This window comes from Anguilla rostrata, chromosome 7 (genome assembly GCF_018555375.3).
Source record: "Anguilla rostrata isolate EN2019 chromosome 7, ASM1855537v3, whole genome shotgun sequence".
NCBI classification, from domain to species: domain Eukaryota; kingdom Metazoa; phylum Chordata; class Actinopteri; order Anguilliformes; family Anguillidae; genus Anguilla; species Anguilla rostrata.
The window spans coordinates 20,768,047-20,781,057 of NC_057939.1; the positions used below are offsets into that span (position 1 = coordinate 20,768,047).

The 13,011-nt window shown below is 43.5% G+C and overlaps 1 protein-coding gene across 4 annotated transcripts in view; it reads left to right on the top strand.

The window, feature by feature from the left end:
* Positions 1 to 5,724: 5,724 nt before the first annotated feature.
* sorcs2 (sortilin-related VPS10 domain containing receptor 2) overlaps positions 5,725 to 13,011 on the top strand; it is a 245,011-nt gene continuing 237,724 nt past the window's right edge. For 3 of the 4 annotated variants that reach the window (XM_064343610.1, XM_064343611.1, XM_064343612.1), the window contains exon 1: positions 5,725 to 6,198. In XM_064343610.1, the coding sequence (XP_064199680.1) occupies positions 5,854 to 6,198 (345 nt within the window). In that variant the 5' untranslated portion in view covers positions 5,725 to 5,853. Of the gene's footprint in view, positions 6,701 to 13,011 lie in introns of all 4 variants that reach the window. The other variant, XM_064343614.1, reaches the window with a different exon arrangement.

The following is a 13,011-nucleotide window of genomic DNA, read 5'->3' on the forward strand; positions in this document are numbered from 1 at the left end:
CTTATTTTGAACATTTTCATTCTTTTATGTTTTTTTATTCCTCTGTTCTGTGTCAGCACTCCAACAACTAAAGTAAAGATTGCTGTTTTTTTTTTTTTGCTTGTTATCTGGGATAAGGCTGAGCATCTATGAATAGCTGTCATTGCTGTACCTCCCACAGGACATACTGCTTCTGCTTCTGTTGCCGTTGACAATGACTCAGAAGGAAAATTCCGGAACATTACCCATGCAGTAAACTGACTGTGAACGACTGTGCTCGTAACAGGTGTTAAATGACCCAGAAAGACACAATGTTTATTTTATCTTGTGGAGAGATTTAATGAATTCTCATGAAAATGAGCATAGATTCATTTATTATTCATGTGCCAGGACCTTTTCAAAGCTTGTGTCTTTATGCAGGAAGAATAATGAGGTCAGTCTTGCGGGGGGAGGGGGGGTTTCTGCAGACGGAACATTAGCATTCCGTCATTGTTATTTTTGTTGTGCTGCTTTTTAATTGTGTTTTCAGTAAGTGTGCTATTTGCTCACTGCGCGTTCAGCACAATGCTGTTTCAGGACACTACAGAAGTGTCGTGATGGGCAGATGGAGATCTGGCCCCTCCCCCCCTCATGCCAGAGGACAATGCTACAACACTTCATCACACACTTCTCACTGTAACAGTGCTGTCATGGGCAAGGCAATTTCATGGGTGGATGAAGCAATGACATGGGCAGTGTAGTATAGGTGTAGCAGTGCCATGCATGTAGCAATGTCGTAGGTGCAGCAATGTTACAGGTGTACCAATGTCATGGATGTACCGATGTCATAGGTGTAGCAATGCCAGATGTAGCAATGTCAAGGGTGCAGCAATGTCACAGGGGTGCCAATGCCATAGTAGCAATGTTATATGTGTACCAATGTCAAAGGTGGAGCGATGTTATAGGTGTACCAATGGCATGGTTGGAGCAAAGTTAGAGGCAACTCAATTCTTTGGGATGAACAGTGCATGTCAGGGTCTTCTTCTCCAGCTAAACCATTCCACCCGAAGCCTTGACTCTTTTTCAAATTTACCATTATGTAAATTTGAAAGGTGATGTCATTTATATGATTAAATTTATCTGGCACGCTGTTCCAGGACTGAAAACAGAGAGGTGGTGTGCATCCTTTCATAGAAGCAGCAGGTATCCTGCCTGTCCTATTCACAATTTGAGAGAGACAGAAAGAATGAATGAATGAATTCATCATTGCATTTATATAGCACTTTTCCAGATGCTCAAACTGCTTTACAGTGATGAGGGGGAACTCGCCTCACCCACCACCAAAGTGTAGCACCAGCCTGGGTGATGCACAGCAGCCATTTTCTGCCAGAACGCTCACCACACATCAACTAAGGTGGAGAGAGAGAGAGAGAGAGAGAGCGAGCGATTGTTTACACTCAGTGATAATCGGCCCTCTAGTCCTGTGCTCCATCCATCTCCATTTTTGTCCTCTTACACTGCAGTTCGCTTCTCACTCATCCCGGTGGACCTGGAAAGGAATCAGCACATCTGCCAAAATCCCGCTCCCTCAGCTCACTACAACTACTGCCTAGTGCCACTGCAGATCACAGGAGAGGCTCCCCACATGCCCAGACAATCAGACTCATCCATGAGACTGGCTTAGTCAGATGTAACCCCCACTACACTCTCCTTTGCTCATTCTCTCTCTCTCTCTCCCTCTCTCTCTCTCTCTCTCCTCCAAATTGTGGATAACTCACTTTTGAAGAATGAACAAGCTAACTGGTTCTCAGGGAGTTTACCTTTAAATTAGAAGATGGCAGGATGCTCCTTATTTAAATTTTATTCAGCAGGACATGAAAATGTATTTATGAGATGAGCGGGGTAGTAGGGTGCGAGCGGGAGTATGAGCCCATTGATAAATAGCGAACATGCGCCTGTTCGCCGGGTTTCCTGGCCCGCGGAAAAGCAGCAGGTGACAGCCTTGATAATGATTAAGATGCCGTTTTTGGAGAGATGCGCGTAAACAGCTCTTTTACAGTTAGTGGTCTTTAGTTGGTGTGCTGATCCCAGCTTCCTGTTAAAGAGCGCAGTCCGCTTCGTCAGAGAAAGACCGGGTTGGGTGGACAGCTTACTCAGTCTGTCCCTCCACCAACCAGCCCTCCCCTCACGGAAAACATCGCGGTACGGCGCAGGTCTCCACAAGCTGCCACACGCGACTCACAGCTCAGTCTTTTGCGTTCTGAAACTCACCTTCCGATTCGCTGTGGATCGAGAGCTTTACCGAGAGGAGGTGAGTTATCACGCCGGCGATTTTTAATCTCGGAAGACAGACCGTGACAGGAGACTGTTTGGGGGCTGAGCCGCGGTCCAACAGAGGGAGCGAATTAGCCCATGTGTATTTCATAATTGACAGTCACGGCCATGAAGGAGACAGCTATCGCTGGAAAGAGAGGAGAGGAGCGGTGTGTGATGATTTGTCACCTGTTTAACGCAGTTATTGGGCTTGTGGGCTCGGTTTCCAGCTGGTTCATTACTGCAGCAGCACACCTGAGCAGTCCCAATAAAAACCCTGTAAATGACTGATAAGGCACCTGTTACTGAAATGAATGCACAGCAATCTGAATGATCAGTCAGAGGAAGTGATGTCATCAGGAAGGGCCAGGACCCAAAACTATACTGTGAACACAGGCAGTGGGTGCATAGTCAAGATCCCAACACTTTTGGTGTGTCCCAGGAGGGGAGGAGATGCCAATACAGGTCTGTGTGCTTTACATGTCTCCTCCAATATCGAGACACCGGAGGGAGGGAGTACTCAAAGATCGGTTTCCGGGGCACGGTAAAGACAAGGTGGTAGTGGAGGAAAAGAGGATAATTTTTTTTTAGTATTGGCATGCACCCCCTCAGTGATGTGGCCAAGGTATGTGAAGTCAGATGACAGAAATAGAGAGCTGATCAGGTACAACGCATGGTAACCTTTGAACATACTCACTATTGTATGAATAAATGAGTTTTAAATATTTGGCTTCTAAAATTTTCAGCTTGACATGATAGAGGCACATGTTTTGTTTTTTTTGGGTTGGGGGAGGTAGAGGATGCGTTTAGACAACTGACCGTTTTATACAAAAATATATTATCTCAATATGTTATCTAAATCTGTCATAGTCCTAGAATTTGCACTTGAAGTCAGAAGACCCCTAAATATCCACATTGGGCCATTGTTTATGTGTGTCGGTCCTGATTGGTTACACATGGACCATGCCCTTGTAATGAACTCCCAATAGGGCATGAGTGAGGTGTAAATGGCTAACACTAGGACCTGTAACGTGAAGGCTGCTGGTGTGACTCCCAACATGACTGCGATTTACTCTTAGGCTGTGTACACAAACGGAATGCCATTAGTAAATACATACCTGAATAAAAAAATAATAATTCTGCCATAATGCAATAAAGGGTTTTTATCGTATGCCTCGAGACCCTCTTTTTGGAACTGTAACCTGTCGTGATGTAATGCAAGTGGAGGGATTTTTCAAAAAAAAAAATTTATATACTTAAATAAGTTCACAGAATGTAAGTTATGCAAGTCACCTCTTTGTTTGCATCATGTCTGCCAAATAAACAATTTAATTTATTTTTTTAAACACAAGACTACCGCTTCCATCCTACTCCCAAAACAATTAATCACTGAACAACAATGTACAATCATCAACACTGACCTTGCTGTACCAGGACACAGTAAACAAACTCTTCTGTTATTATCCCTGGCTGGCTCATACCAGCCCCCAACCCCCCCCACCCCACCCCACCTTCACCGCCTACCATCATTACCCCCCTCCCAAACACTCCTCTCACCCCCTAACTCCATTGCCCCTCACCCCTATTTTCCCACCCCCTCGAATCCTAATCTACTCCCATGAACCACCTACCCAAACCCTAGCAGGTAGTGTGATATTATAAGTGTCACTCTGAGTCCCAGTCAGATGTCAGACACACTCTACCACGCAATTAGCATTAAGAATGCATGACAGGGTTCTAACACTGACATATTAACTGTGCAACGCAAAAGGCTAGAGACCGGTATCGATTCGGGATTATCCGTTCAGTCCAACGCACACTGCTGCTTTTAAGAGTCAATTACGAGCGTGCTCGACCGGGCAGCCTTTTTTTTTTTTTTTTTTAAATGAATACATATTTAAAGAAAAGCCTTTGTCTTTGGCGGCGGAGATCCGTGTGCGCGCGGGGGCTGGGCGTCCCCGTTGATGGACAGAGTGAAAAGAAAGGGGAACACCTGAGCTCCTGGTGCGTCACGCTGGTTATACTAATGAAGCGACGAAGAGCAGAGAGCCCGGCACGCCGAGCTTGCGTTAACACAGCCACCGCGAGAGACAAATCCTTTTAGCTTAAGACGAGCCCCTTCGTGTCAGTGCCGACCGCCGTACCCACAAGACAGCGCAATACAGCATCTGTATTCAGCAGAGCAGCCGTGGAACTCAGCTCATACCTCAGCGCGTGCAAAAGTATCAAATATTTACAACCCCCGTTTACTACACGCAGCGCAGGAGAACAACTGACAACAGAGGTCAGCAGACAACAGGCAAAATATGCACCAACTGAACCCACATTATTTACATATTAATGAGAAATGTGCTATCATTTTCTCCCCATTCGAAACACAGTATTGGGGAAAGCAGACAGAAGAGGTACTGAGAGCAGACTCAGCAGCATTTCCACCCCCCATGACTCACAGCCCCCCCCCCCCCCACCCCCAGCTCTGCCCATCATACAGTCCCTGGATACATAATCTGGGACAACTCATTAATAGGAATAAACAAGGCAAGAATAACCAAACAGGGTGAATCCGACAGCATAATGGCAGTGTGTGTGTGTGTGTGTAAGTTTGTGTGTGTGTGTGTGTGTGTGCGTGGATTGGGGGGGGGGGGGGAGTGCATTATAGCACAACATCCAATGATCATGATCACAAATTTCAAACCTTGTAGCTAACACCCACCCTCCACCCCCTCACCCATACACACACACACACACACACATCTGTGTGCAAGGGTCCAATCAATCTCAAGCTCGTTTCCAATCTGCATTTTTTGCCTTTGGGATTTGATCTGACTCCAGCCCAAGTGAAGCCCCTGCCTGCTCGAGACCCGCTGGTTAATCCCATTCCTGTGCAATTCTTTCACTGTAATTGGATCTGCGGAGAAGCACTTAGGATAACAAGGTGTGGGATTCAATCGAAACGTTGACCCCTGACCTCTCCCCAGACCACTAAAAAATCCTCCCACCACATGAATAGAATGTGATTCTTTTTCAACATAGCAACTACAAACCTACACACTTAAAACGCAGTGCAGACTAACAGTAGTCTTGGTAGCAGCTCATACTTTTAAATTAGCTCACGCATTAATTTTTAGTTCGCATGACCCTATTACTGTTATTCCAAATAAAATACATGCAATGACAATACAAAATTAAGCTAGTTTCACGTTAACTTTAGTAATATACCAAAACATTTTAAATACACAAAATGCCTTAGCATGTAATGGCTTTAATGACATTCGTTCACGTAATATAATTATTCATTGAGATTTTGGTGGTTTGATCCTAACCCCAGAGGGGCTGATGGAGCACAAGAACCCTTGGAAATAAGGAAGAAACATAGTGATACTTCCTCAGTTCACCGCTAGATGGCAGCAGCAGTATTTTCATAGCATCCTCTTTGTCAGAGATGGTCATGACCACGTTGTTTCCAATGTATACCCTCGCTCTGGTTCCAATCCCTCCCTCCTTCTCCGCTTACAGTAGATCTATCTATCTATCTTCCTCTCACAATCGCAGTCTCTGGCAGCATCAGATAAAAGCGCTAGCATGGCGCAAAGCGGCGCACCTCGCTTTCCGAAAAGAACCACTTCCACGCACCTGTACCCGGTGTTTATTTTGATTTCTGTTTGGATGTCATTGCTGGGACCGGCGCAATGTGACAGCGGCGTTTTAGACCGGAGCTTCAGGGATCTTGTGCTTGACAGCAGCGGTGGCAGAGTGCTGAGACGGAGCTTTACTAATAATGATGGAGATCCGGGTGGTATGGGAGTCGCGCGCTTCAGGAGAGCGCTGTCCCAGGACAAAGTGTCGCTACTCAGCAGCTCGTTCGTGCTCAAAGGAGATGCCACTCATAACCAGGCAATGGTCCACTGGACCGGAGAAAACAGCAGCGTAAGTACCAGTCCTGTTCCTTTTAGGAAATGTATCGCATTCCCCTGCTGTATAAAATGAGCTGGACACCATGACAGTTTGTGCAAACGGAGTTTAGTTGTTGTTGCATTTACCTTTACGTAGTAGTTCCTAATCACCAAAAACGCAACAGCCAACTTCTACGGCCGACGAGTCTGCTTTCGAAACGCGGTGTTATCCAGAACTATATGGACATCTTTGCACGACTCTCTATCTTTCAAAATACACAGTGATGTTGAATTTCAGCTCTTAAGTCTTTAGTGGGCAATAATATATTGATGTCTTGGCAAAAATATCTGATTGTTAAGGTGGCCTACTTTATAGTTTGGAAGTGTGTGCCATACCCTTTAAGACCATACCTAATAATTGCATAAGATGCACCTGTCTTTTGTTGACCTGTCTCCACGTGACCTACGGCATTTCCACAGAGAAAGACGCTCGGATAAACTGGTTCCCCAGCCCATGCGCTCAGATTCTTGGCGTGGTAAGCTATTGTAGTTTTACGGTCATAATTATGTATCATTATCACGGACAGTGGACAGCTTGGAGTACCTGTGGAATGCATCCGCCATCCGAACAATATCAACTAAAATGGTTATAGTATTGATCTTAAAAATAACTACATTGACTGTCTTCTCAGAATGACAGAACAACAACCAAGTCTACTTGCTTATAGGTTTTTACGTACTCATTGCAACAAATTTAAAACAAGCTTAAAAAAATAAAATAAAATGTCGTATTGAAATTCTTGGTCTACATTACAACGTGTAAAATGCGCAAATAAGTGAAATTATTTTCAAAGTTAGTTTCGATCTGCCTTGAAGTTAGTAACTTCGAACTGCGCGATACAGAACAAGTGATCTTTGTGAATCGGTTATTGACTGCTGATGGAGGGAGGTTTTGTGTCTGCCGGCGACATCACTTATTCACGCTATAATTGTACAAATAGAAAGAGAATGGGGGAACTGTTAAAAGGCGAGGAAATAAAATAGAATCATCGCCTCTCACCCTGCCCAAATACGTAGTTTGAGGAAAAGTGAATATCCCAAATGCAATTTTGTTTTCGCATTATCAAATTTTCCCTTAATCCCAGCTCCAGCACATTTTCACAGTACTCTTATTATGTTGTCTAATTAGGCATTAAATATAGTAGAATTTTAGGTAATTAGCTGCATTAATGTGTCAACTGCATGCAGGTAATAATGTATGTGATATATGAAATATGTATTCATATATTTAAGTAAAATTCTTTAAGTTACTATTATTTATGGTGTCTAGATCATATTTACCTGGAAATAATTGGATCAAATTGTCATTATGTCCTCTATACCCGTTCTGTAGCACCCCCCACCCCACCCCTTTTAATTACAAACATGAACATAATATACCCAAAATAAAATGCCTACTATTATTGAGCCCTTTTGACAAACGGTATGACCGTGATCTTTTCTAGATGTTAACCCTTGTGAGTTTGTTTGTTTTTGTTTGTTTTTTTTTTTTTTTAGTTTGAATTACTCTAAAACAAAGTAACAGAAGCTGAAACCCAGTGGAAGTGGAGGTTTTGTTTCTCACTTAAAAGATTATTTTTGAGTGGCTACAGGTGCTTGTAGCTGTGCCCGGTGGGCTTGGAATCACAATGGAGCCACAGCCAGAATTCTAGATAAATCCTGGTTCAAACATGATGACAATACCACCAAAAATGAGCATTGTTTTTTCTAAGCTATGTCTTGGTGGATTTGCAAAAAGGCCATTTGTCAACTCTGAAAGGACACTTGGTACCCAAGTGTCATTATGGGTCTTCAGAGGAGCAAGATACTGTTTTAGGTATATTGTATACTGTATGTTCATGGAAGGTGTGTGCTGAAATTAGCTTGCTGTCCCATTGCCTGTCACCCTCCCCTCCTTCCCCCTCTCCTTGCTCTCCCCTTACCACCTCTCGCTGCACAAGGTTTGTAAAATTGTAGAAAATTACAATACTAGGTATCTAGTTTACTAATCCATTGATTGAGGTCCATAAAATACCATGCTCTCATCAACATGTCAGACACATGTCACTTTTATTATTCAAAATCAGGCCTACACTTTATTTATAAGTGAATCTAATAATATTAATATTTTGAGAATATATTTAGATTCTCACCAATATAAAATGGGATCCTTCATTGAATATATCCTCTGCTGTGGAGCTGTTTTCACTGTCAGATGAGTTCTTCCAAGACCTCCAAATGTCGAGTCTTTTGTTTAGACTCAGGCATTGCAAAATAATTTTTTGTGGTAAAACAACAATCTTTTTAGGCATAAACTCTCAAGAAAATTTTCCAGTGTGCTTACTCAAAATGTTATGATTTGTTTACACAGGAGAAACAATGTGTGTTCGTTTATACAAGCTTAACAACTTATGCACCATTAGAAGCATAATTTCATAGGCTAAATGCTTCTTAGTGGTCACCATATTAGCTTGCCATTGGCTGGCTGTGTACTGTGCAGAAGTTATACTGTTCACGTTGAATTGCTGCAGGTCCCATTGGTTATACTGAGGAACTCCATTGGCCAGTACTGGTCAGAGAAGCTTGTAAGGGGGGGGGGCTCATTTTATTCCTGAGAGTCTATAAAAACTGTAGATAATAACATTCCTTTGTAAACAATGCTTTGGGTGTGTATGCAACAGCGAAACGGACAATGATAATTCTTCCGGAGAATTGCTAAGTAAACAATGGACATTCTATCAATGTTTCTCTCGAATTACTATGGATTTTGTTTTGTGGATCCTTGCCATGATAAGGATAGTGTCCTTACCGTGATTCATGTCATTTGTGGATTTCCACAAAGCATAGAAGGTGAGGACCACCAAAGCTTGTTTTACCACCCCACATGTAAGGAATCGTTGACATTGACATTGTAAAGTAGTTCATACCGATAAAATCTTGAGTTTTAACACTTTGAAATGGTATATTGTGTGACCAGATTGACTGAAAATTTGACCGTAAAGAAAATTGCATGAATGCAAATAAACCTACTCTGCCCCAACTGCGGGCCAGTTCAACTTAAGGGGTTTACCTTGTAAGCAAGTCCCTTTCTTTTCCATTGAATACTGTAGTTGTTGAGATGGAGGGTGGATAATGGATTGCCAGATCTGCATTTGTAGTACAGACTGAGGTGGAGATTCACGCCTGGAAGAGACCATGGTCTTATGGAATTTACATAGTACATGTGCGTATGTGTGTATGCATATATGTATGTGTATGGACATTGTGTGTGTCTGTGTGTATACACGTCCATGTGCTTGTGTGGCGTGCGGTCCATTGATTTCAGCTGTGCTGGTCCTGGCTGTGTTTCGTGTGGGGCCTGCTGCAGATCTCCAGTGACCGTAAGCGGTCGCGTTGCGTTGGCTGCCAGAGGTTGCAGCGGATCCCTCCGGGGGAGGTTTTCCACTTGTTGCTGGAGTGCTCTTTTCTCACTTTTCTAAATGGCGCCTTTGTGTGACATGCGAGCGGCGGGCAGGAGGGGGTCCTGTGCCGAGTGCGTGGTGAGGGGGCGGAGTTCCGCCATGTGCTGAACAGGAAGAGCGGCACTCAAACCGTGCGCAACTTGACTTCGAGAGAGAGAGAGAGAGAGAGAGAGAGCGCGCTTGTGTGACAGAGTCAGTACATTTATGTACTGTATGTATGGGGGGGGGGGGGTAAATAGCTGTTAGCGGAGAGAGGTTTCAGAGAGCTTCTCACTGATGGCTGTTACTGCTCCTGTGCTGTGTGTGCACTCACAGTCATTTAGGCCTTGTTGAAGAGACTTTAGTCTTTGACAGAATTTTTGCCTTCCATGAATATACTGCTCCCTTGACTACTGTGTGTCCCATTCAAAATAACCTGAGACGCAGTTTACCTGCATTTACCTATATCTCCTGTATTTACCCGGTAATACAAATGTGATCTTTAGGCCATCTTTTAAGCATAGGTGCACACACACATACACACGCACACACATATACACAAACACGCAGGCACACACAGATGCCCATTTCTTCAGTTTGTTATGCCTGTGTTCTTTGTGGATGCCCACATGAGAAGACATTAGTCTATTGATCGCTTAGTAGCCTAACAGTGGTGCCCTTGGGTGCAGTTTCTCAGTCGTAATTAAAAGAGGGCACAATTTGCTGGCTGTTTGCTTTCAGCTTTAATGCCGCCGCTTTGTCCACTAAAGTGCATGAAGAGTGATGTGCTGCTGCCTCTCCTGGGCTCTCTTCAGAATGCAGAATCACAGCTGAACCCCCGACGGGCCGTTTCCCTCCTCTCCTCGCTTAGGGACGTTTGAAACAGGGGCACAGGAGTTCATTTTTGCGAACTGATAATGAAATACCCCGGAATATGCCTCTCCTTCTTTCTTATTCACATCTTAGGATGGGCTACCATACGTCCCTTCTGGCTAGAGAATGCATTATACTTTCAGCTTGCTGTAATTAGAGGCATCGGTGTTCACTCTTCCCAGCTAAGTGGCATTAACTATGTACATAATACATAACCAAGCGGCTGGTGTGGTGTTTTTATACTGCCCCTTCGAATAGGTCCGTAGCTCCGGAGAGGGACTCTGGCTGTTATCTTGGAGGTAACATTTTCCTGATGACAATCAAGCAGCATGAAAGGCAGCTAAAATTAATTAGCTGAGTGTGTGCATAATTGCTTTTTTTTTTACAGTCATGGTACACAGCTAAAATGAACGAAATGGGTTATCACATCTTTTTGATCACGCAGGCAGGCTTTTGAACGACAGGAAGTGGGAGGGGGGGGAGCAGACATCGAAACCTGTAGATTTAACGAGGGCCCATTCAGAGGGTCCTGCGCTGCGGCGATGTTTTGTTTTGACGCACGGAGCATGAGATGTTAGGTGCTGAGCGCCGGGAACAGAGACTCCCTCACTATGTTGCAGGAGCCCTCATTAGTTCCAGAACCCTGTTGCTGTCAGTTCCGGAAGATACTGTGAGAATCGGCAACAGCTCCTCAGCGTTCCGCCGCATTCCAAGCGCGGAGCTTCCAGAGTAGAGAAGGCACTCTTTGTGCAAATTCCTCTCTGCCTTTTCCTCGTTCTTCTGATTTGAGTTGTTGACTAGCTTCGGGGCACTGAAAAATCATTTTCTCTCGACTTATCTCTGTTTCACCATGAGCTTTTGTCGTGATTAAGGCAAATACAACCAGACAAAGATACTGACTGTGAGTTATTATGTAACATTAAGATTTGGGGGATTTTGCATAGAAAAACATCTTTTTTGTGGGCAGACAAAAAGAGAGATGCAGAGGGAAGTTGAAATAGAGAGAGAGAAAGAGAGCGAGCACGGAGAAAAAGAGTGAGTGCATGAGAGAGATAGACAGACAGAGACGGATAGAAAGAAACAGAGGTCAGTTTTAAAGAACTGCATGATTCTGTACTGTACTGTTTTTACAGCCAAAATTTTGTGCTTTTGGGTATTAGGTGGGATTAGAGCCTTTTCTGTAGCGTTTTCATCTGGAATATGGTAGTCTTGAGCATGTTTGATGATGAGTTGCAAGGCCCCAAAGCCACAGTTTTGTATTGGAGTCCAGCAGAGTATAGAGATTTTTGGGTAACTTATGTTCTTACGACCCTTATGGTTCTTATGGATGACCCTTTCACAAATCAACCCATAGTAGATACATATGGTATGTGTCTATAAGTTTCATTTTAGAGGCCATTAGATTATTGCTAATTAACCACAGTCTCGCCTTCCCTGGGACACGGCTAATCTTAGTTAATTGATTTGGGCGTCCTCTTCACTTGCCATGCTGCCTCGTTCATACTGTGCATGTACATCCAACGGGTATGTTAGCCTCATGGTGATGCACGATAATAACATTAAGATCCACAGTTTAGCTGGACTTTAATGTTAACAACCGAAGCCTCACTGAATAATAGGACGGGGATTGGACAACATAGGAAAACCAGCCAAAACACTGAAGTTGCTGTTTTATCACCTGTCTTATACCCCATGGTGGTGACAGCTGCCTGGAACTTGATAGCTCATTTACCCTGCTAAGAAGGGCATTATGAGGGAGAGCAGCACACCCCTGCTCTCTCTCATATACACACACATACATATGCTCATATGCGCACACACACGCATACACGTGCAAGCACACATACCACACACACACACACACACATATTCTTTCTCTGGTATCTGCTGGGAGCCAGCTGTAGGATATAGGATACTCAGATCATTTCGGTCAGTCATGTATCGGATTATCCCCTGTGGCGGTCACTAATATAAACATGATATTTTCTGAATTTAGATGGAGAATTTCAGTGTCTGGAGCATCACACTATATTAAATAATAATTTGCATTGATACCAGAAAGTGCAGGCCTTATCTTTCACTGACACGATGTTAAAGGTATTTGTTAACTGCACAGATGCAAATGGAAAGTTAAATTCTACTCTGAGAAATGGGGAACTGTACCAATGAAGTGTGCTCTTGAAGTAATTTAGTTTGTTTTATCTGAATCTGTATCTTTTGGTCATTGTTCAAGACATGTTTCACATCACTGCTCTGCAGTAGTAGTAGCCAGAAATCAAAAACTAAGAACTTACCTTTAAATGGATACTTTTTTTCATCATTTTGAGCAATTAGCAGGCTTTTCTGTTTTAAGTTTCAACCACCCATTGTATTGCAGAAACACAGTACCTTGCTAACATTTACATTCAATTGCATCTAATGAGAAACAAATTGATTTGTTTCCTGGGTAAGGATTGTGCCTGTGACAGAGCGATCTGGTGTTGATTGGAGTTTAA